This window comes from Balaenoptera physalus (assembly GCF_965194825.1).
Source record: "Balaenoptera physalus genome assembly, chromosome: 19".
NCBI classification, from domain to species: Eukaryota; Metazoa; Chordata; class Mammalia; order Artiodactyla; family Balaenopteridae; genus Balaenoptera; species Balaenoptera physalus.
This window is the reverse complement of record NC_138900.1, coordinates 19306970-19334317: the sequence shown is the minus strand read 5'-3', so window position 1 is coordinate 19334317 and position 27348 is coordinate 19306970. Positions and strand designations below refer to the sequence as shown.

Here is a 27348-nt window from a genome sequence, read left to right as displayed (position 1 = left end):
GAGACAGCCCTCTGGCGGCCTCAAAATCTCATTTTCATTCCCTTGGTAGAAAAGAGACTGACTTTATTGACAAAGACGACTGAAAATTGCTTGAGCGCTCCAATAACCAGTCTGCGTTGAAGCAGAGAGACAGTCTGGCGGAGGCCAGCTGCCTGCTCCTCCGTGCAGCTCTGCCCAACCCTGAGTCTGTGGCACACGCAGACCAGACTGAAGGGAGCCTCCTGACACCCTCACGAGCAGCCCCGCTCCACCTCCACACCCAGCCTGCTGGTGCCTTTCCTGGACCCCAACCATAAATCAACATGAATTCAGGACAGCTCTGCCAGAAAGCAAACTCTTAGACTGATTCAGGGAACCAGGGGTCAGGCCTGGGTTAGCTGGAGAAGGCAAATGTCCTGCTTCCCACTGGAGTGTTCTGTGGCTTGACTGCACATCCCAGGTAGGCCACTAGATGTCGCCACCATTGATTCTTGTCCTTACTCCCAGGTGCTGGTGGTATAAGACAGAGTCCAGGGACCAAGGGAACTCTACAGAATTCCATCACCGCCAGGACTGCAGGGCTGCTTTAGGTCCTCTGACAGTCTGAGCTCCTCGTGGGCCTCTCCTAAACCAGTTAGCGGCTCAGACCCAAAAACAGCTGAGCTGAAAGTTAAGCAAACCCCAACTCTGAGAATAGATGCCCCCTGCTCTTTTTCCAATTCTTCCTGGTCATTATCAGTGTATCCTTCTAGTTTATTCTGGCCCTCAATAAGAAACAAATTAATATGTGTGCCTCGTAGCACCAGAGATTTTTAGATGTCAATGTGCTGCTGAAATGATGTAGGTCTGTGGCTTTTAGCAGAGAATGAATGACAGATGGATAATTTATGCTGATTCTTGAGACCTGAACTATAATTATGAAGTATTTCTAGGTGTACGTTCAGATGCAAAGTGTAAGGAACCTAGCGCTAATATTAATTTATTACTGACAGCAGTATATATAATAATATATCATGTCTTTTAATCTTACATTCCTTCTAACTTACATCAAGCCATCTTTTCATTCATTAATAAAATCAAGCCTTGCCATTATCCTTAATGATGAAGTCCCATTTTGAACCCAGAGGACTCCAATAATTGAACTCTGTACTTCCACGTGCCAGACATTTGAAGCTAAAAAAAGAGGATAAATTGAACTTCTTGTCTTACAGGCAGGATGAAAACATCAGAAAGATGCAGCCTACCTGCTCACAGCCCCACAGGAGCTAAATAGAAAGTCAGGAAAAATTTTTGTGTTTATCTTCTCCACTCACACCACCACATCCCTTTCTTTTCCCCTTTTAGTCCCCTGCCTTCTCTGACCCTTCCACAATCTTTCCTTTTGTGTGTGTGTGTGTGTTTTTTTTTAATTGAAGTATAGTTGATTTACTACGTCATGTTAGTCTCAGGTGTACAGCACAGTGATTCAGTTATACATATATACATACATATATTCTTTTCCCTTTTCCCTTGTAAGTTATTACAAAATATTGAGTATAGTTTGCTGTGCTATACAGTAGGTCCTTGATGGTTATCTACTTTATATATTGTAGTGAGTATATGTTAATCCCGTCCTCCTGATTTATCCCTCCCCCCCCCCACCTTCTTCTTTGGGAACTATAAGTTTGTTTTCTATGTCTGTGGGTGTATTAATCTTTCTTTTTTTGAGGCAGTATAGCCAAAGAATATTTCTTAAAGGTCACGATAAAAATTACAACTAAAAGAAATGCAGGCTAACATGTCTCCTCCAATTCTCTGTGCTGTGCCAAAAACGTCCATGATTAATCCCTTCAAAAGAAATCTAACCTAATCCTATTATGCCAAAGACGAGGTGTCCTTCATGAGTATCATGTCCGGGAACAAGCTGGTCTTCTCCACAAGTTTCAACTGGTTAATGTCTCATTCAGTTTATAACCATTCATTGCCTTGGCAACTTATTCACTGCACTGTACTGAATGTTCCCCAAATTTAAACAGTGCTCTGGTTTAAGCTGTCAAGCACACACCATGTATTATCAGGCAACCTGGTCACTTTAGAAGATACAGATCTGTGACACTTGTAGAAGTGAAACCTTTAAGCTCGTCAGCTAATTAGTGATCCCAAAGTAGAATAATGAGATGTGTGGAGATAAGGATTCAGTTATCTGGGTCATCTCTCATCTGGAGAGAAAATCCGATTCCACTGAGTAGGTACTAGATAACTGAGTAAGCAAGTTTCCTATCTGTAACACTAAATCTTAATATGATTGGTTAATTAAATCATGACAAATGACATTCCGTGGCAAGTGGAAGGTGCTTAAAAGAGATTCGGTGAGATGTCCACAAGTTCAGTGGAACTATACCTGAATGTCTTTGTATTCCCCTGACCTAAAAACGTTTACCGTAATTTTCTGGAGAGCTTCTGTGTAGGAAAGAGAAATACTGAAGTTTTGCTCCACTGGCTTTTTGAAGTTGCCTAGGTTTTTCTATTGGATTCTGTGTCTTATACCTTCTCTGTCTTCAGGAATGAAGGTCCTAATTCTTTTATTAACATTCCTATCTGCCTGTAATGGTTTCTTCTTATTGATTCTGTCTCTTCCAGTTACTTCAGTGTAGGGAAGAGGAGTGTCAGTCAGCAGTGGTTATGTCGTGGTGTGGTAACAAACAGCTCCAAAACCTCAGTGACTTCTCCATTCTATATATTCATTGTGGGTCAGCTAGGGGCTCAGCTCATCACCTCCACTCTAAAATGTGGGCTGACAGGGTGGCCACCATTTCAAACATTGCTGGTCATCAAGCCAGCAGGGAAAGGGCACTCTGGAGGGAACTGCCCTGGCAACTAAACGTTCCAGGAAGGAAGCGGCAGCCCTCACTTCTGCACACAATTCATTAGCCAACACCAGTCAGAGGCCACACCTCTGAGCCAGGAAGAGGGCCAAGAAGTTTTGTCTAACCTTGTGCTGGAAGAGGTACATTGCAAAATAGCTGGTGAATATTAGAAAAGACAACCACAGGAAGTTCAGACAGAGATATACTTAACCTCTCACTTGTTTTAGAATTCCCTTATTTTCCCTAGATTATAGTTTCTCCACTTTGTTTTTGCACTCTGCTCTGGTAAAATAATTCTCTGATTCCTGTTCTGTCAACTTTCATATTCATGGACATTACAGTTAAGACAGTACTAAAGAAAAGCCTCTCTTCAGATAGTTATAAACAAGGATTGTTTGTGTCAGTAGCTCAAGAAGAAAAAAGAAATTTGCACATTGTTTGTTCTCACATTCTTCCTTTTATGTATTTCTGGTTTTCCTCAAATTTTTTTCCTTCCACCCTTCCATGCTAGTCTCCTGCTCAGTCTCTTTTATTGAAAAAAATTACTCAACCCTTTATTTTTCCTTCTTCTTAGCTATTTGGTCCAATTGGCAAAGAATTCTGTGGAATAGCAGAATTCTAAATTTGCTGGTTTCCCAACCCCCCAAATTCAGGTGAATTTGTATCCTGAGATATTTACTGTATCTCAGGAATTACTGACCTCTCTGAACAATGACAAGGTTTTGTTGGATCTTTCTCCCACTTGATAATTGAGAGTCCAGCCTGCTGCAAAGGTCTCTAAGTACATCTGGAAGTCCCCAAGAGATACAGGCATAACTCATTTTATTGTGCTTCATTTTTTCTTTTTAATGAGCTTTGCAGATATTGCATTTTTTGCAGATTGAAGGTTTGTGACAACCCTGCATCAAGCCAGTCTATCAGTGCCATTTTTTTCAATAGCATTTGCTCATTTCATGTCTCTGCATCCCATTTTGGTAGTTCTCAAAATACTTCAAACCTTTTCATTATTATTATGTTTGTTATAGTGACCTTTGATGTTATTATTGCAAAAAGATTATGAATGTGAAGGCTCAGATGATGGTTAGCATGTTTTAGCAATGAAGTATTTTTTAATTAAGGCATGTATGCTGTTTTTTAGACATAATGCTATTACACACTTAAGACATTACAGTAGGGTGTAAACAAAACTTTTATATGCACTGGGCAACCAATTGAGGTCAAATTCATGTGACTCGCTTTATGGCAGTGGTCAGAGAACCAAATCCACAATCTCTCCCAGGTATGCCCGTATCTCAATGAACAAGTTCATTACTATGACTGGAATCTTCAGTTTTACTTCCTTCCTACTGTTCACAGCCCACCTGCTCAGTCTGGATCCAAGCACCCTGCTGTGTAGTTCCCAATACACCAAACCTGTCCAGCATTCCTGAAGCTGGGTGGAACGCTTAACTAACATTGCATTTTACTCTGTCAGCAGGGGGATGGAAACAGGACTGCTTATAAAGCTGGCATGTATGTCATAAAACAGATCCAAATGACCAACACCATGGTGCCCTCAGAGGACTGAGGTTGTGCTACCAGGTGAAGCAAGCTACCAAGTCTGGTCCTACAACTCTCAGGATGAGTTCTTTCCCTCAAAATCCTCAATCTCTCCAGCAAATAGATTTCCCAGGGCCAGCTCTGCCCCTCACCAGGCACACTTGAAGTCCAGCCATGAACCTAGGTAGCACCTCTACATTTTAGCCAAGAATACCACAAAAAAGTATAGCCCAACCAAAAGCTGTAACAAATTCAGAAGCATAGGGCTGTAAAGAATGTCCACGCCCACTGCTTAGAGCCAGTGAGGGAAAGGAAACCTAGCCCACAGCAGGTTTGGGCGACGTGGGGAGACTCCAAAGTGAGCACTCACTGACTTCTAGACCCAACGACCACTGAGAAGGCCACGCTTGGGCCGTGGGAGCCCGACAACCCGCGCCTTAACCCCACCCAGGAGCCGGGCATTGCAGTGAGCGGGCAGGGTATCCTCTTCGCGCCCGCCCAGCCCGGCGCCCCGGGATGCCTATGGGCGGGGCCTGAGCATCGCCCCGCCCCCTCCGCCCGCCACTCGGGTCACCTGACCTGCCCGCGGCTCACGTGATCCGTCCCCAGCGCCGCCATTTTGGAGCTCTGGATGAGGAGGGGAAAAGCGGGGGAAAAGAGGGAAAAGAGCAGGGAGAGAGGTGGGCGAGGACGAGGGCGAGGGCACGGCCGGGCTCCTGGCCGGCCAAAGGAGGCTCGCGGAAGCAGCAGCCGCCGCCCGACCGCAGGTACCGCGCCCCGGGGCCGCCCCTCCGCCCGCTGTTAGCGCCGCCGCCGGCCATGTGCGTCCTCCCCTCAGGCCTCTACCGGCGCCGGCTTCCTCAGCCGGCAGACACCCGCCCGATGCTGGCCACATGCCCCAAGTTCCGTGTCCCTTTTCAGTCCTCTGTGCCGCCCACAGCAAGGCCTGTGGAGACCCCGGGCTTGCCCTGCACCTGGGGGTGGGGGGGAACCTGCCGCTGCCCGCGTACTCTCACCAGCCCGGCCCGCAGGCAGGCCCGCCGGGTGTCGCTTCCCTCCCCTTTGCACGTGTGAAACCCCTTAGGCCTGTCGGGATGGAGCGAACAACGGTGTCCTCACCACGTCTGTTGATTTCTTTTCTCAACCCGCATCTCCCAAGCCACTGCTTGGTGGAGGAAAAGCTAGTACATAGACGCCGTTCTGGTGTTCTGCACCTATTTCGAGCCTCCTCCATGAAGTGGTCTCCCCAGAGATCGCTGAGATCATTGGGAAAAGCTCCCACCGTGTAAGACCTGGGGGCATCCGTAGTGAATGGTTTGCGTGTGGAAGGCCTGGATGATTAATTAGGCAGAGGCCACCATCCCAGCCCGTAGGCGATCTTTTTAGTACTGCAGTGGGCTGTAATTTGCTGTCAGTCTGCATCTCTCCTCTCCGGCAATTACTGGATTTATCAGTAATTGAATTTGTTCTTTGAGTTTGTACTTTCTTCAGTACTCTGCTCTGATTCAATGTATGGGTTGCATTACTGATTAAAAGAGAAAGCCTGGCTCTTCATTTCTTTACTTCACTAACTCGTTTAAAATTAATTTCAGGGGAAAGCCAAATACGTGCTTTCTGCCCTGGCAGTAAACTGTTTACTTAACCATAATCGATAAAGTTGCATTCTAGGTGAAATGGATACCATTCTTTGATCTTTTAGATTCATTCTAGGTAGTATAAGAAACAGTAGCAAAGAAATGTAGGACCAGCGCAGGAAAGTGCCTTAGAAGACATATAGGTCAGTTCCCTGCGTTTTATCTTTCATGATGCCGTTCAGTTGTAGAACTGCTGGAAGTTTGCAGTCACCCTTTAGATTGTAGTTTTGGTTAAGATTAAAATGGCAATATACAATTTATAGTTTCTTATTTATTAGAAAGTGTTATCAGTAAAACCAATAGTATTTTGAGTTAATTAGATAAATTCTGAGCTAAAACATAAAATACACAATTATTGGAGAAGTTTCCAGAGCTATTTTTTCTAACTGGTGCAAAATCCTGGAATCTGCTTGTTAGGTAAATTATGTAAATTTGCGTCACGTAGTGGGTTGCGTGAACATTCCTCTGAATTTCTTTTTGACATGCAATATTGGGCAATTTTTCACTGCCAGAAAAAAAAAAATCATTACTTTGTTTCACCAAGAAAGAGAAATGTTTGATACTATGTACTTTCATTCTTGGCCACAGCTGGATTTTGAAGATCGATCCAGGGGACTGTATTAATTTCAGGAATTGATTTGAAAGACACAGACAGGCTCTGCCACTTAACAGCCATGTAACCTTGGGTAAGTCACTTAAACTGCACTGAGTGTTTCCTTATTTGTAGAATTGTGTAACACCCACCTAGCCTGTCCCAAAGACTTAATGAAGCTCAAACATAACATGTTTGATACTGCCTAGCTGTAAGGGGCTGTTGCTCTTTTCAGTATTTATACTTAATACATTTTTTTGTTCACACTGAGAATTAAGAGGAAAATTGGTGTATTGAGAAAGGATGGATTTAGAATCAGATAGGCCTGGATTCCAATTCTTAAACTAGCTATTACTTTGCATCTGTGAACCTCAGATTCCTTATCTGAAAATAAAGAGGCCAGTATTACCAGGAATTTCATGAGTAATACACAGAATCTACACTGGCACTACTCTCTGGTCTGTGAGCACCTCAAGGGCAAGGGTTCCCTCTTACTTATTTTGGTAGTCTCCCGCACATTGCTTGGCACATTATAGGTGCTCAGTAAATGTTAAATCTGAATATTGGTTAACATTAGTTAGACCTTATGTCTTAATTGCAGCTGCCAAATTCAAATATTCTCTCAGGCTCGATGCCAGCTAAGAAATTTTATACTATGAAATTCATATACTTTGATATTTACACTTGGTTTTTTCTTTGTGGGCAATTAATAATTAAGCTAAGGAGATTTTAATTCAAGTAAATTATAGCTGATGTTAGTAAGGTAAATCTATAAATAATGTGTAAGCAGTTTCAAGGTAACTTTTTATAGACAGTTTATAGGACAGGAACATGAAAGTTCATCCAGCACAACTCTTGTTTTACATCTGCAGAATGTAAAACGCTCAGAAACAGTGACTTGCCTAAGGTCACACAGCTGAAGTTCCTCTAGGAGAGGGACCCATGAGCTATGTCTCCTGCCTTCTTTTGGCTGGAGCAAAATGGATATTTTATATTTTACAATTACGATAATGTAGAAGAACGAGGAATTGGCTATTACTTCTATAACACAATTTTTTTCTAATTGGAAAGAACAAATTCTTAGTCTGAAAGAAAAGATTCTTTATATAACAAACTGAACTGTCTTTGTACGTTCACAGAAAATTACAGCCTTTCTCTAGCTCCACCCAAGCCCCCATGAATTGTTCAACTTGATTTTACGTATGATAACCATACGGCCATACTGAAAGGAACTAATTAGATGTACAAATAAACCAAATAGCAAATTGTAAGGAAATGAAGACAACTGAAATAATTTGGCTTTATTTTTGGGAAAGACATTAATTATTAGCTTTTGCCTATGGGATTCTGTTGTTTAGGGAAGACTTGAGACTCAGTGGAGAAGGCTGTAGAACTTTTCTGGCTTGCGATACAACTTTTATTTATTTATTTATTTATTTATGTATTTATTTATAACAATTTGATATATTTGGTCGAATGTTATGTCTAAAGATTCCAAATGAGAAAACCCGTGTTTTGTTGATGTCTATAGTCTTTCCTCATCCTAGTAAACCTTATTGTTCAGCCATATTGATCTTTTCAGTAATCCCTAGATAGCATGCTTATTCTCGCTTCTGAAAATCTAATGTTATGGCTGCTTTCTTGTCAACAAATTTCCAAGAGAGCAAAATGGCACACTCAAATTAGGATAATTCAGGGAGGATGTATTTACAAAGATACTTATAAAGTTGTAGGATTTGTATAGGTAAACCACAGGAATAATTCTGTCATCCGGAGCTCGCAGCATCAGGAGAAGGGAGAGTCCTGTAGAATAGCCTGCCTGGAGAGAATGGCCTTTTGTTGAGGAACACAGCCACTTCAAGGTGACCTAGAGGGAGGGAACCAGGGAAATGAATGTCTTGATCTCCCTTTGCTGCCTTCTTCTGATCTCCTGTCATGGCTCCCCATTGGCATAACTCAACCAGAGGGCATGGGAGCCTAATGATGTAATCCCTCCTGGGATAGAGAATAGAGTGGAAAAGAGGAGACAGCCCAGAGGGGCAAATGGGTAACATCCAGCATGCTCTTCTTTTGGAATACAGTGTGCATCTTACCTCTTCAAGAAGCCTTTGCTTCCCTTCCTAGACCAAAATGAGCTCTTCAGTCTCTGTTAGGATTTGGTCATTGGGTGTTGCCTTCTGACTATTTCATCTTGTGTACTGCTGGGTTATTTTAAAGCTGTTAATTCTTTTTAACTTCTAAATATGTTAGTCTTATCCACTTAACTCAGTTTTAAACTCTGTGAGTACTATAAATTTAAAATTTTCTCCATTCTTCTTGGTACTTGGCTTGGTGTCTTGTACATAATGTTGTTTTTTTTTAATAAATTTATTTATTTGTTTGTTTATTTTTGGCTGCGTTGGTTCTTCGTTGATGCACGGGGGCATTCTCTAGTTGCGGCGAGTGGGGGCTACTCTTCATTGTGGTGCACAGACTTCTCATTGCGGTGGCTTCTCTTGTTGCGGAGCACGGGCTCTAGACACGCAGGCTTCAGTAGTTGTGGCACGCAGACTCAGCAGTTGTGGCTCACAGGCTCAGTAGCTGTGGTGCACGGGCTTAGTTGCTCCGCGGCATGTGGGATCTTCCCGGACCAGGGATCGAACCCGTGTCCCCTGCATTAGCAGGCAGATTCTTAACCACTGTGCCACCAGGGAAGTCCTTTAACTTTTTATTTTTAAAAATTTTAAACATTTACACAAGTAGAAAGAATAACATAATGAACTCCTAGATACTCATGATTCCAGCTAGAAAATTTGCCGTTCTTACTTTATTTCCTCAACCTCTTCACTCGCCCCCACTCCCCGTTGGTATTTTTTTTTTTTTTTTTTAGGTTTCATTCAGCTTGATCTCTTCTTGGAGGTCATGGATAGTATGCGGATTATCATAATCCAGGTTGTCGGCAATCTTGAGCCACTAGGATTGAATCTGTACTCCTTATTTTTATCTCTTTTATTATTCAAATTTTACTTCACAACATGTAATCCCATATGTATTCAACACACACGCACACGCACATTGGTGGCCTAAGTGAAATTTTGGTGAAAATTTTGAGTTGGCCAATATTCAACTTAACTTCCTCTCTGTGTATACTTTATTATGAGCTGTTTATCTAACCTTTTTTAACAAAGCCTTTTGTTTTAATGAGACTTGTGCATCGACTTTGCCATGTGGACCCCAAATGGTTTTTCAGGTGTTTCTTGATGTATTTTATGTTGTCATATCTGTTTTATAGGTGCCATTTCTGTACTTATCCCCAAATGTATGCAGCCTCTAAAATGAGATACTTACATAAATGTTCAGGGAAAATTGGAGCATCTGCTGCAAATTTCCATTAGCTCTTAATGCTTGAGCAGACACAGCTTTAAAATCTGAATGTTTTGTCAGATTCTTCTGTATTAGTCTTTTTCTTGAGATAAGATGAACTCCTCCTCTTCTTCATTTTGCTTTCTTTTTAAGGTACACACTGAAATATCCACAGGGAGCAAGTTTGCACTGCTCTGTCTCCCTCCTATTATGTCATTAAATAGAAGAAGGATAATGAGTCATCTTTGTAGCCCTGTGGGTGTGCAAAGTCTGTTGAGCAAATATTCACTGGTTCACCTCCAGATTATCAGTCAACCTACGTGGATGTCACATTTCACGGGAAGGAGACCTTCCATCTATAGTAGTGCACCAAATCTTATGTAAGAAATTAAATGTTCAGGGATTCCTATTAGCTATTATTTAAGACATTTGCATTTAACAATTGAATTGAAAGAAATAAAGCCTTAAGTGAATGACCCTAGAGGGAAATCAGTAATCACATGAAGAGCCAAAGCTTCCCTTGGCCTAAAAATGTGGAATTCTCGGGCAGTAAGGTGACTTATGAAGTCACAAAGGGTTTTTCTAAAGAAACAAATTGTTTCCCCCACCGGTCCCTTCTTTAGTGACTTAAGGTTGAGTGTAGAGATTTAAAAACATTTCTGTTCTTCCTACTTGAGAAAGATGTAAAGGAGCTAGTCTTTTGAGAGGTAATGCCCTCAGGTTGTTTAGGGGAGACAGTGGCTAAAGGGCCACTGGCCTTGGGGAGCTGGCATAGCTGTCATTGTTGTAATGGCTGTGGAATGCATTCCCTGCTGGGAGTGCAGCTAGAAGTGGAAGAGAAAAAAGCTGATCGCACAGAGCAGAGTATCAGGACAGAGGGAAGAAGTAGTACTGAAGAAGCTGAGAGTAAAATGTTTACCTTTTTGCATGACATGGATCTGGGTATAGAAAGTTAGTGTGCCACGAAGAGCAGAAAATGAGAGGAAAAGCCATAACTGCTGTCAGTTGATGTGGGAGAACTGGGCCTGCAGCTGGTCAGAGCACTGGTGAGGTCTTGTGGGAGTTTAGGTATGATCTTGGCAGTGGCTAAAGGGCCCCTATATGTTGATTCAGCCATTCGAGGGAAGAGGAGCCATGATTCACCTCCTGAAAAGAATTCAGAGCCTGTGACTGAGGTTTAAGAATAGTATGATCTTTGGTCTATAGCTAGTGCCACTAGAAATTTTGCTGGCATTTATTGAATGTTGTGAGTAAGATTCCAGAATGCACCTAAAATGTGGAAAAACAAAACTTGTTGCTGGAAAAAAGCCTAAACTTAAAAATGTGATCCAAGTCAACAAATTAATCTCACTTTAAGCCAAAGGAAATGTTTGAAATGAAAGTACTGCCAGGAAATAGAGTATTCAAGATTTAGGCTGAAAGATAAGCATTTTATGTTAATGACTTCCTCGGCCATAACACATTACTAGAACCTACAGATAACCTGTAGGAAATGACTTTTTTAAGGCCTCTGTGCTTTTTTTAGACCTAAAACACGACTAGAATATCAATTTTTTCCTTCTCCGATGCCCCTTTCCCTTTCAGAAAAAAAAAATGTATGTGTGTATGAGTAATAGTTGACCGCTAATATGACCTCTAGAAAAAACCACAGCATAGTTTGTGGTTTATCTTCAGGAAAATAAATCAAAGGAAGTAAAAGAAGGAACTGGATCATTGCTTTTATTTAGTTTCATTTGCATGATACTTCTCAAAATACTCTGTGCCCTTTACAATAAGTTACATGCCCATATTTTCACAATTCCAAAGATCTAGGGAGAAAAAATAAAAACAAAAACAAAAACATGCTTTTAGTAATAAAACCACAATTATATTTGGCGTAAGAAGTTGTCTCCCAAGAATTGTATCAATCATGTGTTGACTTTACAGAATAGTATTTCATAATAACTTGAGGTGGTTCCACATGCCCTGGGAATGGCTGTATTCCTTTGATAATGGAATAGCAGTCTTTTTTTTTTTTCTGGCATTGTGCAAAAGAGAAGGAGTACTGATTAGGTCCAGCTAGATGTCTAGGGGAAAGAAAGTGAAGAAAAAAGGAGATGTAGATTGTTAAAGTCATTTCCAAAGAAAGAAATGAAGGGTGGAAACATCTCAATCATCAGTCTTGATAGGGGACAGCATTCCAAAGAAAAATTCTAAGCAATTTAAGTCTCTGTTGAGGATAGCCAGGTATATTGATATGGAACTCCCAGGTTAGAAAATACTTAGATTAGCTTAAATCTAAGAGTAGTTTAGATTTCCTGAATTATATGCCTGTAATGATCCTGTAACCTGGTGATTCTTTCTGTCATATATTCTCCTTTTTAGATATGGAAGAAAGCAGCAGTGTCGCCATGTTGGTGCCAGATATCGGGAAACAGGAAGCTATGTTGACTGCCAAAACTGTCATCAGCTCATCACTGGAAATTGATGAAAAAAGAAAAACTAAAACAGATCCATTAATCCATGTTATTCAGAAGTTAAGCAAGATAGTGGAACATGAAAAGTCACAAAAATGTCTTTTAATTGGCAAAAAACGGTCACGTTCAAGTGCTGCAACACACTCTCTTGAAAGTCAAGAATCGTGTGAGATTCCAGCTAAAGTAACCCAGTCACCTGCTGCTGATAATAGAAGGGCTGAGATGTCACAAATACATTTTACCCCTGACTCTCTTGCCCAGAACGATGGGAAGGCTATGTCTTACCAGTGTAGCCTTTGTAAGTTTCTGTCATCATCTTTTTCTGTGTTAAAAGATCATATCAAGCAACACGGTCAGCAGAATGAAGTGATATTAATGTGTGCAGAGTGCCATATTACATCTAAAAGCCAAGAGGAACTTGAAGCTCATGTGGTAAATGACCACGAAAACGATGCCAACAGTCACACTCAATCCAAAGCCCAACAATGCGTAAGCCCCACCAACTCTTTGTGTCAGGGAACCTCAGGAAGAAATAATGAAACCATTCCTGACATCCCAGTAAGTGTGGACAGCCCACAGACTCATACCATCCAAACGGCGTCTGTGGCAGAAATGGGTAGGAGGAAGTGGTATGCCTACGAACAGTATGGCATGTATCGATGCTTGTTTTGTAGTTACACTTGTGGCCAGCAGAGAATGTTGAAAACACATGCTTGGAAACATGCTGGGGAGGTTGATTGCTCCTATCCAATCTTTGAAAATGAAAATGAACCCCTAGGCTTGCTGGATTCTTCAGTGGCCGCTGCACCTGGTGGGGTCCACGCAGTAGTCATTGCAATTGGAGACAATGAACTGAGTATCCATAACGGGCCATCAGTACAAGTGCAGATTTGCAGCTCAGAACCATTATCATCTTCGTCTCCTTTAGAACAGAGTGTGGAAGGGGGCGTTCATCTAAGTCAGTCAGTTACCCTCGACCCTAATGAGGAAGAAATGCTGGAGGTGATTTCGGATGCAGAGGAGAACGTGGTTGCTGATAGCCTACTTTCATCAGCACAGAAAATCATTAGCAGTAGCCCAAATAAAAAAGGTCATGTTAATGTGATAGTGGAGCGTCTGCCAAGTGCTGAAGAGACTCTTTCGCAGAAACATTTCCTCATGAATGCTGAAATTGAAGAGGGGAAAAACCTGAACCAGACAGAAGCCAAGATTGGATGTGAAGGAAGAGATGAAGTCTATCATGCTGATAAATGTACTGTCGATATTGGGGGGCTGATCATAGGCTGGAGCAATACAGAGAAGAAAGACAGCGAGTTAATAAATAAAGGACTGGCTACTGATGAGAATGCCCCACCAGGCCGAAGAAGGACAAATTCTGAGTCTCTCAGACTACACTCATTAGCTGCAGAAGCCCTGGTCACCATGCCTATAAGAGCTGCAGAGCTAACACGAGCCAACCTTGGGCACTACGGGAATATAAAGCTTTTAGATCCAGACACTGGACAAAGGCAAGTAGATGGTACGTTGGCAGCATATTCTAAAATGATGTCACCACTTAAAAACTCTTCAGAGGGATTGACTAGTTTCAACCAAAGCAACTCTACCTTAGTAGCACTCCCAGAGGGTAGGCAGGAATTGTCAGACGGGCAAGTTAAGACAGGCATCAGCATGTCCTTACTCACCGTGATTGAAAAATTAAGGGAAAGGACAGACCAAAACGCTTCCGATGATGACATTTTGAAAGAGTTGCAGGATAATGCCCAGTGCCAACCCAACAGTGATACAAGTTTGTCAGGAAGCAACGTCGTGGAGTACATCCCAAACGCTGACCGGCCCTACCGCTGCCGCCTGTGTCACTACACCAGCGGAAACAAGGGCTACATCAAGCAGCACTTGCGAGTCCATCGACAGAGACAGCCCTATCAGTGTCCTATCTGTGAGCACATAGCTGACAACAGCAAAGACCTGGAGAGCCACATGATCAACCACTGTAAAACAAGAATATACCAGTGCAAGCAGTGTGAAGAATCCTTCCATTATAAGGTAAGCATTGGTTCATGAAATCATTCGGAGAACCTTAGAATTTTAGAGCATGGAGGGAGCTTTGTAGATACAGTCCACCCACCTCATTTTATAGGTAAGGAAACTGAGCCCCAGAAAAGTTTGGTAATCTGCCCATGGGATCCCAACTAATTAGTATTAAAGTTGGGACTGAAGTCTGGGTCGTCTGGTGTAGGACTTTTTCCCCCTGCCTGCCACCTCCTTAACAGGCCCTGTGTTTATTGGTTTAGTGTTTCCATGTGTATATCTTTTTTTAAAGTGTGTTGATTTTAAAGTGCAAGGGAATTACAAGGGGATGTACAGTGGAGGGACATTGTACACACATTTGACTTACACAAATTTAACCCTATGTCATCGATGCAAAAAAATACCTTTTTTTCATCTTACGTGGCCCCAAAATGCAAGTCTTTCACTTCAGCTGCTACACAGCCAACCAACAGTGATTTATATCCTTGCACAAGCAAAAATGGACTATGGGACTTAATGAAAGACAGTGCAGTGGAAATAGAGCCATGTATGTTATATTTTATGGGAAGTTTACAGTACTTTCAAGGATTACTTTGACCGTGATTTTCATTTTAAGTGCTACCTAAAACCAACAACCAGTATGAAAATACTGTTTTTGTAAAGGCAACTTGTGTTCATTGAATCATTGGTTTAGAACTTTTCTTCAATATGCCAGTTGACTGGTGGGGTGGGGGGGAAGTGTATTGTAAAGGGCTAACTGGGATGTCGACTTTTTTCTCAGATTAGCCAGAATTGGGGTCCAGCTGGTAGTAAACAGGTAAGCAGGAATTAAAAAGCCTTTGAGTCTGAGATTCACTGCCTCTTGGATTGCTCTCATGAAATTCTGAAATGGCCTCTGGCCACTGGACAAGTAGCCATCCAAATGGGCTGCAAAGGCAAGTTCCAGGAGCTTCTTTTGCTGCTGCACTCTTGATTCATGGGTGTGGGCGTAAGGAGGAAGATGTCCTTGGAGTCTCAGTTCCAACTAAGTCTCTTTTACAAATTTAGTGGATATTTAAAGGCAGAAATCAGCTGAAGTGCAGAAGTTAACTGATTGGATTTATTTTTGTGCAAGTGCTGAGTTATCCCTGAACGCTCTGCCCTTCCCTCTGGGCTCGCCAGTGTCTCAGGAAGCACACACATGCCATGCATGAGCACTCCCTCGGACAGTGGTGGCTTCCTTTCAGAGAATGTGAAAGGAGGAACTGCCTTTTTGATAAGATTGTGTTTTCCCTAGTGTATTTCTTTCCATAAGCTGTCAAATGTTTCAAGTAATCTTTTAACACGTTTGATTTTTAAATATTGGTAGTAGTGTGTTCTAGGTACTAGGCCACGAAAGCAGTTAACTCCTTCTACAGCCTCCTAGTAACTGTATAAGTATGTTTATTGAAAATTACATATTAATTTCTCTCAATTTTTTAGAGTCAACTGAGGAACCATGAGAGAGAGCAACACAGTCTTCCAGATACCTTGTCAATAGCAACTTCTAATGAGTCAAGAATTTCCAGTGATAAAACTGATGGAAAATGTGTTCAGGAAGGTATCTGCATTTTTTTGTATAGATGATATTGACTAGCATATGAAGTAAAAAATGCCCTTCGTTGTCATGTGGGTTATTTTCAGGACTAAAGCTCCATCTATTCGCCTCTATTTTTAAACTGTGTGAGTGAATCTTATCTCTGAGTACTAAATGAAGTACTATATTAGTAAGTACTCAGCCTCAACTGTATAGGTAGATATACTCTGCAATGTGTGCTGTCCTATAAGAGCCAAAGTACAGCAGAAACCCTGAGATGACATGCCAGCAAGCCAGGGAGGCTGCAGCACAGAAAGAAAGCCTCCTTTCCTCTCTCAGTACCAGTTGACCCACTGAGAACGTAGCTTTTGCAGATGGTAGACCCCCACCTCAATCTTTAACTGAGGCTTCCTGCTGTGATCTTATTCTTATCCAAGTGTAACTGCCAGATTTCATCTGCATTATTTAAAAACACAACACAGGCTGTTTTTATGTACTGGTTAGGTACCAGTCGGCCGAGTTTCTGCTAATAGGAATATTAGAATCAAAAGATTTAATTAGAGTTTCATGAAAAGGCGGATGCCACATCCGGAGAATTAAAGTGTAATAAGCTGTGCTTCCTTGCATCAGCTCACTTAAACTGATATACTTTAAATGTCTCAAGTGTAGTACATAGTGTTTATGGGAAGTAAAACATACTGGGGTGACTTTCCTTTTTAGATTTCCTAAGAATTAAAGTTAGGAACAACTGCAGAGTAAAATGTTTTACCATAATGTTTCATTAGATTATACCCCAGAAAGCAAAACTGATTCTAGAATGTTTCTGAAAGAACTGATTTTGATACCACTGTAGCACCAAAATTCCCTTGTCAAACAGATGTCATCCCTGTAAAACTATCCAAAGCAAAAGGAGTTTATGACATAGCATCTGTTCCTGCCATAGATGGCTGAGCTAAAACTGTTTTGTTTCCTTTTTACAAAATAGCCCTAAATGCCTCCTTTTATTTTAATTCATTATGTTTCCATATCCCCTTTAAAGGAGACATTAAAACATTTGATATCTTTGGGCCATAAATCTCTAATGAAGGAATAAAGTAAGTACTACTCACTCAGTGGCACCACCTGTGGTTACTACCAGCGGTAGAATATGTCTTTTCTAGCACCATCTCTAAAAACAATAATTTAAAACTGGCCAAATGGGTTAACAAATTAAAACGCACAATTTGAATTAAAAAGATTGAAATGTCAGCTCAAAATTAAAATAACCAATTTGAGCTTCATGGCATTAGCGTCTATCCACCACATTCCATTTTGCAGCCTCCTTTCTTTGTGGCTCATGCTCTGTTTCTTAGGGCTACACGTATGGATTTTAAATTGCTTGCCATGCCTCTCCTCCCCACCCTCACACCCCCACTTGGCTCTATTTGCTGTTCGCTATCGTGGTAGTGTAACAACTCAGACGGCTGATAACCTCCTGTGTACTTACATCTATACTGATACTTTATTGATTTGGTATTAGATCTTTCAAAATCTTGTTTTCAGGCCGAAGAACAAGTTTTTAGCTCACAAAGAAGATAAAAATAATTCATGTTCATCAAAATTTTTTAACCCTTTAATAAACTAATTAAACAAGAGGGGAGATGCATGCTTCTGTGGCTCCCATTCTGCGTCCATCACAATAGCACAGATAACTTGTGGCACGTTTTTGACTCAGAGATCCAATGTAATGGTACCTCAGACATTTGTTCTCCCAGAAGGCATGGAGTGCCCGTCTTGAGCTGGATACTGTGCTAGGTGCTTGGAGTGCAGTGGGCGTGTCACTGCCTTCGAGGTACCCAGCCCAATGAGGAACACAAAACTGTACTGACAGGTATGTCAGCAAACACCACAGGTGCTCTGAGAGCTCTGGGCAAAGCACTTTCATATGATGCTTCTTCATGAAATTTAATTAAATTGTTCTTTATTGTAAATCTATAATTTGCCAAGCCCTGGGGATTCTGTGTAAGCAAAACAGGCAGATCCCTACCCTCAGGGAGTCTCCAGCTAGTGATGGGTCGGACTTGACACAGACATGCAGGTAACGTACAGACTGCAGTGCAGGAGGAGTACAGCATGCTCCTGGGCTTACCAAACCATGCTGGGAGGTTCCAGTATTTCCATTTTGTAGATGAATAAACTGAGTCCTCAAGAGGTGAAATAATTTGCCCATGATCACATTGATACTAAGTGGCAGAGCAGAGACTAAGCCCAAGTTTTTGAAATTTAAATCCAATATTCTTTCCATTGGAAACAGTTGCTTGAAGTAGCACAGGCTCTCATTCTGTGCTATATTAAGTTTTTCCATCTGTCATTTTTATTAGTTGTCATTGATCTGTAATATTCCTCGCACAAAACCATTATCCAATATTTCACACTTCATTTTTTCAGAGTTTTTTTTTTTTTTAACTGTATCTGGAGCAGTGCCACTTATAATCAAGTCCAAGTTTTTAACCTACCAATTAAGAGCGATACTTAGATTATAATTATGATTAGTGTGTGTATTAATGTTACAGATTTATACTGGGAAATCAGGACATTTTGTTCTGCCTGGCAAAAGTAGTTATTAGCAAAAGAAATTTTCAATTTTAGAAAGCTTAAATTTAACCTAAGGATTTTCTTTGTTTTGTTAAAATTTCCATGTGGGTTTTCTTTTGTATCACCAATTTTACTTTTATGCAGTGTGTGCTAGTGTTCTACCTAAGCTTTCTTCCTGTCGTGCCTTGTTCTTCAGCTTCTATGCTTGCTTTGTTTCTGAATATAAAGCAGTCAGGCTATGAATAGGCTGTGGACTTTGTGCGGACAGAAGCGTAAATAAATCACTGAATATCTTCAGGAACAGTTTCCTGTGATCAACTCATTCTGCTTGTATTGCCTCAAGCTTACCCTGACTTGAATTCCCCAGCCCTGTTGTTGCAGAGTGAGTTTAGTGACAAGGCCTGTTCCCATGGATCCATGTTTCCTGGATTTCGGAGAGCTGCATATTCATGTTAGTCCTTGTAACCTGTCAGTTTACTAGGTATAATTATACTACATTATATAGCACTTGATACTTTGCCATTGCTTTCCCTTCGGTTGTTGCTTTTATAGCTGACAGTTATAAACAAAGGAAACCTACAGAGTGAAAAAGCTTTGGACTTTTTATATTGAGTTTGTTAGATATGCTTTGTCACCATACTTTATAATGTTGTATTATAGTATTAAATTACAGCTTGTTGGCAAATCAGTGTTTCCTTAAGACAATGTATCCAATATTGATTAGACTAACACCTTTCAAATTAACAGTGTATCTCTGGTTAATTCACCTGCTACACAATCAGCAGGGCAGCTGACATCAGGTTCATTATATTTTAGAATTTTGTACAAGGTTATGTAGAAGCTAACCCAATGTATCTATGTTTACAGATCAGATGATATTCACTTTATATCCACTGATAGTGCAGATGTAGGAGAACCTGTAAAGCTACATTCAAACTTGTTAACTTTATTAAACAGTGAGAAAGCCTTCATTGAAATGTTAGTACTGTGTGGTATAAATACTCGTTTACAATGGAATGTAAATGCTGTCATTTTAATCTAATCAAAGCACGTCACTAAAACTGTGAAATACTTTGTCCAGGGAATAAGTCTTCGGTCCAGAAACAGTATAGATGTGATGTATGTGATTATACAAGTACAACGTACGTTGGTGTCAGAAACCACAGACGAATCCATAACTCTGATAAGCCTTATAGGTAAGTGTGATGATCCTAGAGTTTTAATACTTGTGTTACAATACTCTATAGTAAAGAAAAAAGTAGAAGTAATTAAAAATTCATAGCAGTTGTTTAAACATAGGTTAAGCACGAAGAAACTTTCACTTCCTGGTTTCATGAGTATTGCTTACTTTGTTAAAGAATGTGAATTTTAAGCTTGAGTCTTAGGATGATAGGCTTATTTTTGACTAGATTTTGTCTAGTTGCAATATAAGAAGATGTCTATATCCATCAGTTTCATGTGGGTATAAACTACCATAGTAATTTTCAGTGCTTAGAGTACATTTCAATAATTTGGCAGTTAAGTACTCAATATTCCAGCAAAAGATTCTTAAAACTTAAAAACAGTAAAATTCCCTATGAAAGATTCTGTTTTTGAAAATAAATCTATCATGTGTAGAGTAAGGTCATTTAATTTAATTTTGTTACTTGATTTTTTACAAAAGCCAATTCTAATATGTATTCAGAAAATATAGGCATTCTCAGTTGATCAAGATAGGCTGATAAATAGAAATAATTACTTCTTAAATAAACATTGCCCCTTGAGAATAAACTGCTTGTTGATTAAGTATAGTAAAGATGCAGATATTTTTGCATAGTGTGTCTAGCTGTCACAGAGCAATTTGTTCTACTTGCAGCTGTGAGGGAACATCAAGCTTCCACTCAGAGTTAAGCCAGTCACTATGACCAATAGTGAGTGCTAGGCAGTGGCATGAGCTCTTTTAACGCCTTAACAAAACTTGATTCGTGTTTTAACACTCTCCCCAGGTTTTATAGGTATGACACAGGTCACTGTGGGAAAGTTACTGTATTAATATCTAAATGAAAACCTGACAGACTATGCCTTAAAATTCCATTGTTTGATCCCATAGTGTGGCTCTCTCTATATATATATGTATATGGTTTTAAATATTTAATACACATTTAATTTGCTAACTAGCAAACTTATTTATAATCACTTTGCAAGCAGTGTATCTCTTTGCAAAAAGTTTTGTAGCTCCATGGAAGGTGTTTGATGTTGTGTCATTGTCTCTATTTTTATTTCAAATATTTTTAAAACTGGGATTGCTAAGAAAGATTTTTTCCCCTGAGTATAATTAAGGCCATTAACCATTATTAACAATAGCTCAGTGCCATACATTGTAGATGAAGAGTGCTAGGTAGTATTTAACATGTATCATTTATCATTTACACTAGGAAATATTTAGGAGAGCATGATGGAAATGGAGGACACTAGTTCATCTGATATGAGGAGAAAGCCTTATCTTTATATTTCAGGTGTCTGTTCTTAAATTTAATGACATACCGTGTAATCCAAGCAAGAATAAGATAACATTCTCTGGGTCTAGAACTAGACTGTTCGTTGAAATTCACTGAGAAATATTTATTGAGCAAATATTATGTTCCAGGGGCTGTGTTAGACTCTTAGACTGTAGTCCCAATAAAAAGGTATCATCCCATCCTGACGGTGGCCCAGATTTCACAGAGGACAAAAAGAAAAAAGAAAAAAGGTATCACCCCTGCCATCTTGAAACTTTAGACAATGAACAAGTAAACTCTCAAATATACAATTATGATAAATTTATGAAAGAGGTTAATGATTGATTCTGGTTCTGTAGAAGAGAGTTTCATGTCTACCTGAATAGATTAGTCTTAAGCTAAAAGACTCATTTTGATAGCTTTTGCTATTTTAGGGATTATGTTTTCTCATGTTCTTAAAATATTCACACTCATAGGATTGGTTGCAAGTTGTCCTAGGGCCTTCCTTCCAGTGGGCAACATCCTGTGAGAATCTTCTTCCTGTTACATCAGAGAAGTCTCAGTATGTTATTTTCCAGATTTGTTCACACTGTCTCACTGGGTTTGGCCTGAGTGCCTTAGAAAAAATGTTGTCATACCAACCCCTCCATGTAATTATTACCTTTCATGTAAGACTTATTTTCCAACCTTCAAATCTTGTGACTCTTCTTTTAACCTTCTTTAAATACTTTAAATACTTATACTTCTTTGTCTTCGTGGGATTTGCAGTCTACACAGCATTATGGATTAACATGTTCTATTCCAGTATGTTTCTGGGACTTTCTCTTCATTGTCACATACTGTTTGCCTTAAGCTTAGTTAGCTAGGAAGCACAGCGTTCTTGATATCTAATTTAATCACAGTAGTTTTCCTGGCTTATTTCATTTGTGCTTCACTCAGTTCTGCTGCCTAGTACACTTATGGTCAGAGTTGAGACTTGTTTTCTCAGGGTGCCTACCCTGTGCATTTCTGATTCCCTACTTTTTGTAAAGAAACGTGCTCACAAGTAGCAGTGATCAATTTCTTATAGAGTGAGAGTGCTTCGCTACACCACGTGTAGTCTTTGCATGAGGGCAGAACAGGTTGATTGTGTGTGTTTAACGTGCCTGTTATGTAATAGACTTTCTGCAGTATTGATAACTATTCTTTTCTCTTGCCTTTGCTTTTATGTTGCCATTCTGGTCCTTCACTGAGCCCATTCGTGTGATCTGGGCAGTATAGCTTCATGTATCAGAGCCCTGGGAGCACATAGTCCTGGGACTGAATCTGAGCTCTCTGACTTATGGCATTTGTCCCCTTGGGCAAACTGTCTCAATTCTCTATGCTTGGCCTTGTCATTTCTAAAATGAGGATAATTAAGATACCTGCTTTACAGGACTGTTGTAAGGACTAAATTAAACACCATATGTAAGATCCTGGCACATAATAAGCACCCCATAAATGGTAGCTGTCTAATAGTCATTGGGCCCAGTTTTTATCCTTATCCCTTCTCACCGATTCATTGTCTAACCATACACACAAAAAACGTTGGCCTCTCATCATTTGGGAAACAGAGTAATTCTGTTCCTAGACAGGAAGCTTATTAGTTTTTTTTGTTTTTTTTAACAAGAGAGATGCTGTACCCAGGCAGAAATACTGTCACAGCTGAGGTCCCCATGCTGTGTTGACTGCCTTGCAAGGCAACTCAGCGTCTTGGGGAGCACTTGTGCTCTAGTCTCAGGCCTGGACCATACACCACCTCTGCCCAACCGGGTGACCCTGGGGATGTTATTCTAAGCTAAACCTCCTTTCCCATATGAACCTGGTGAGAATACTGCCCAGCTCATAAATTTGGGGGAGGATTGAATGAGATTGTATGTATTAAGCACCGAGCATGTTACTTGGAGCATTGAAGGGCCTGGTTCCTTTCTTCTGCTCATGAAGTCATGAGGTCATCTCAGAAACCCTGTCCTCATTGCAGAAGGAAGAGAGCTGTTTTTCATTCCCATGTTAGGACAGGGAAAGATGAAAAAGGCATCATTCCCATCCCAGTCCTACCAAATGCAGCAGACTTTGTTTTTCATTGCTTTATTATGGAACATTCTGAGTAAACCACATACCAGTTACTGTTATACTTGATATTTATAACACTGACCCCAAAAGTTACTAAAAGGTCCATTCAGAATTTTCAAGTATTGGATTGTCTTCGGTTTAGTTTAATATTGCAGTACTAGAGTTCCCCCTGCTTTCCTTCCCCCAATACCACCTTTGTGAATGACTGGCTAGAGATGGAAGATGGGACAACAAAACGTTTTCCTCAGGTTCCCAAGTTTCCTCCTGATTATGTGGCATTGAACCCATTTTCCCTTAGAAACATAATTGTATTGGTACTTAGGTTCCAAAAGTACTTGGCGAGGCGGAGGGTAGGAGGGACAACATGACAGAGGGAAGTACATGGTCTTTGGACTGAAGTACTCAGCACACTACCTGGCACATAATAGGTACTCAGTAAATGACTAGTAATTATCTGTATACCTCAGTTTTTTTAATCTATAAAATGGCTCTGGTTCTATAAGTTTATTATATTTTGAAAATAAATATGTAGTAATATTCTTCCTTAAGTAGAAGAGCTACCCAGATACGTATGTTGATTTTTTAATACAAATCCTATTTTAATACCCAGTCCAAAAATACCCAATATTTCCTTAAATGTTTCAAAAGTATCCTTTTAGGGTTATTTTGTTTATATTAGGAGGTCTAAACATTGCATTTGATTGATAAGTCTCTGTCTCTCTTTAAAATTTTGAAATAGACTTTATAACTTACAGCAGTATATATCGTGAAAATTGTGTAAGTTAAAAACATACAGTTTGATGCATAAATTAAAAGCATACAGCTTGATGAATGGTCACAAAGTAAACCCATCCTTTTAACTCCTCAGACCAAGAAATAAACCATTGCCAATTCCTCAGCCGCACCCTCTTCTTGGCCCTTCCACTCACTAACTTGCCCCTATTCCCCACCAGGTAATCACCATCTTGACTTCTAACATCATAAATTAGTTTTGCCTGTTTGTGAACTTAATATAAATGAAACCATACAGTACATATTCTTTTATGTCTACCTTCTTTTTTTTTATGAATTTATTTTATTTTTGGCTATGTTGAGTCTTCGTTGATGCATGCAGACCTTCTCTAGTTGTGGTGAGCGGGGGCTACTCTTCATTGCAGCGCACGGGCTTCTCATTGCGGTGGCTTCTCTTGTGGCGGCGCACGGGCTCTAGGCGAGTGGGCTTCAGTAGTTGTGGCTCGTGGGCTTCAGTAGTTGCGGCTCGTGGGCTTCAGTAGTTGCAGCATGTGGGCTCAGTAGTTGTAGCGCATGGGCTTAGTTGCTCCGTGACATGTGGGATCTTCCCGGACCAGGGATCGAACTCGTGTCCCCTGCATTGGCAGGCAGATTCTTAACCACTGCTCCACCAGGGAAGTCCCTATTTCTAGCTTCTTTCACTCAACATCATTGTGTAATTCAGTGTAGAACTAATGCATTCCTTTTTATTACTGTGTAGTATTCCATTGTAAGATTATACCACAATTTATTTTTTTATTGTACTACTGATGGATATTTGGATTATTGCCAGATGTTCCCCCATTGTGAATAACACCATTTTGAATATTCTTTTACATATGTTTTGGTGCATATATGAAATGGTTCCTTTTCCATTGGTTTATACCTAGGAGTGTAATATGTGGGTAAATAGGGTGTGCTATGTTCAGGTTTGGTGGATATTGTCAATAGTTATCCAAAATGGTTATACCAATTTACAGTGGTTGTACCAGTTCATACCCTCATCAACACTTTGTATTATCAGTCTTGAATTTTGATCATTCGGGTAGGTGTGTATGTTGTGGTTCTCATTTGCATTTCTTGATGATTTATGAGGTTGAGCATCTTTTCATTTGTTAATTGCACATTTCTTTATTGGGTGGTCTGCCTTTTACTGACCGATTTGCAGCAGTTCTTTATGTGTTCTGAATACAAGTTTTTTTGTTTATTATGTATATTGCACATATCTTCTAAACTGTGGCTTGCCTTTCTACTCTCAGTGGTGTCTTTTGAAGAACAGAGATTTCTAGTTTTAATGTAATCAAATTTATTAATCTTTTTCTTTGTAGTTAGGGCTTCTATGTCTTTATACTCTGAAGTTGATGCTGATTTTTCTAAATAGCCTTGTGAGTAAGGTAGATGATGAAGGGAGGGGTAAAAATGTGTGCTTATAAAATAATGACCCTGATTTTAAGGGATTCACATCAACTGGGTCAAAAAACCTGTGTGCTTATGTGTTAGTGACCCTGATTTTCTAATATGACACAAAAAGTAAAAGAAAAATCTTTAAAAAAAAAAAAAAAAATCCAGGGACTTCCCTGGTGGTCCAGTGGTTAAGACTTTGCCTTCCAGTGCAGGGGGTGCGGGATCGAGCCCTGGTCAGGGAACTAAGATCCCACGTGCCTTGCAGCCGAAAAACCAAAACATAAAACAGAAGCAATATTGTAACAAATTCAATAAGGACTTTAAAAAATGGTCCACATCAAAAAAAATAAAATCCAGAAAGGTTTTAAGCAATGGAAATGACATTTGGAATGACAGTGTTGCCTCCTGTGTGTGGTCAGTCATTGTAAAAAGTCTGGTCTTTATATAAATATAAATATATTACAAACAGTAATAATAATAGCTAACATTTTTTTAGAACATTTTTCATAGACCAGGCAATGTGCTAAGTACTCAATATGTGTCAGCTCACTTAATCCTCATGACAGCCCAGTACTTAGGAATATTACTACCCCAGTGTTGTAGATATGGAAACAGAGGCTGGAAGGACTGAACAATTTTCCATGGTCTCAGAAGTGGAAGAGCCAGGGCTTAAACCCTTGCTCCTGTCAGCTATGCTGCTCTGCCTGTACCTGCTTGGCCAGAGAGAACTCTGTGGGCCATACTGCTGCTGCATGCCAAACCACCTCCAACTTAGTGGTGTGAAACAACAGCTTTTTTATTTTGCTCAGGGATTCTGTGGGTCAGGAATTCAGAAAGGGCACTATAGGGGTGGCTTGTGTCTGCTCCGTGAGGTCTGGGGCTCGGGAGGGAAGGCTTGAAGACTGGAGGTGATTGAGACGGCTGGGGCTGCAGGCATCTGAAGGCTCCCTCACCAGTCTGGGGGTTGATGCTGGCTGTCGGCTGGGGCCTCAGCTGGAACACGTACATGATTTCTCCACGTGGACTTTCCAGGTGTGCTAGTTCCAAAAGTGAATGCTTAGGTAAGAAGTAGGCAAAAGCTGTATTACCTTTTATGACCTACCCTTGGAAGTCACATACTATCACTTCCACCATACTTGCAGACTTCTTAAATCTCTTTTAATCGGAAGGCATGTTGAATAGTTAGTCAATTGTGTTGGCTTGGGGAAAATCTCAAGTCTTTGAAAAACTTCAGTTTGTCTTAAGGAAAACAGTTTAGCTGATAGTTTAATTTGGAGGGGAAAAATATGTTTTGTTTGGAAGGAATGAACTAAAGGAGTTTGTTTTTCTCAGTGGCATAAAGAGTTCTTGGGTTCATCACAAAATTTGAAGTGGCTGCTTCTCTGGGCCTTAGTTATTTATTCCTTTAAAAGCATAGAAAACTAATTGAATGTGGTAAGACAAACCCTACTGCAAAATTTCTACTGCAGTCTTTTCATGTATGTTCAAGTCACACCTCGAATATTGCAGGACATCCACGTTCTGCTTTCCTCTGCCTGACCTCTCAAAACAGTTGTTCCTAATTGAATCAGACCTGGAGTAATGTCCAAGTAAGGCCCCAGGCCAGGGAAATAGGGTAGTTTAACCACATCCTTATCTCTGTGGGGTTCTGGGATTAAAGTAACTGACCCTTTATCGATGGGAGAAAGCCTGTAGAAAAATTCAGTCGTTTTTTTAGCCAGATTGAGAAACCTTGGGTTTTCCGATGTCAGATGTTTTCCACACCACCAAGCAACTCAATTCTCATCAGATATTAGCTGAGTGTTCTGCAAATTTAATTCAGTTCTGACACTTTTCTACCTGGAGATAGTATCAGATCCCACCAGTTAAGGGTTCAGTCCCACAAGACTGCCGTTACTTCAGATGCCAATCACAAGTCTAGGTTGTTACCTGTGCTTCTGACTGGCTGACTGTAAATCAGGTTTTAAATCCACTGTAAATGAGGTTCTCGTGACTCCCTCCTCAGGTTTGATTAATTTGCTAGAGAGGATATTATAAAGGATACAGATGTACAGCCGGAT

The 27348-nt window shown here is 40.4% G+C and overlaps 1 protein-coding gene and 1 long non-coding RNA gene across 15 annotated transcripts in view; one reads left to right on the top strand and one right to left on the bottom strand.

Annotated features, from left to right (window-relative positions):
• The window catches only part of LOC309649056, a 92396-nt gene extending 87492 nt beyond the window's left edge, over nucleotides 1-4904 (bottom strand). For 2 of the 6 annotated variants that reach the window (XR_014256935.1, XR_014256936.1), the window contains exon 1: nucleotides 4739-4903. This is a non-coding gene — a long non-coding RNA (uncharacterized lncRNA). Of the gene's footprint in view, nucleotides 1-4738 lie in introns of all 6 variants that reach the window. The other 4 variants (XR_014256934.1, XR_014256937.1, XR_014256938.1 and 1 more) reach the window with 4 other exon arrangements.
• A 50-nt stretch (nucleotides 4905-4954) lies between these two features.
• Nucleotides 4955-27348, top strand: part of ZNF507 (zinc finger protein 507) — a 47330-nt gene continuing 24936 nt past the window's right edge. For 6 of the 9 annotated variants that reach the window (XM_082438527.1, XM_082438528.1, XM_082438531.1 and 3 more), the window contains exons 1-5: nucleotides 4955-5131; nucleotides 12297-14431; nucleotides 15878-15995; nucleotides 19627-19741; nucleotides 21172-21273. In XM_082438527.1, coding sequence (XP_082294653.1) covers nucleotides 4996-5131; nucleotides 12297-14431; nucleotides 15878-15995; nucleotides 19627-19741; nucleotides 21172-21273 — 2606 coding nt within the window. In that variant the 5' untranslated portion in view covers nucleotides 4955-4995. Of the gene's footprint in view, nucleotides 5132-6586; nucleotides 6685-12296; nucleotides 14432-15877; nucleotides 15996-19626; nucleotides 19742-21171; nucleotides 21274-27348 lie in introns of all 9 variants that reach the window. The other 3 variants (XM_082438529.1, XM_082438533.1, XM_082438526.1) reach the window with 3 other exon arrangements.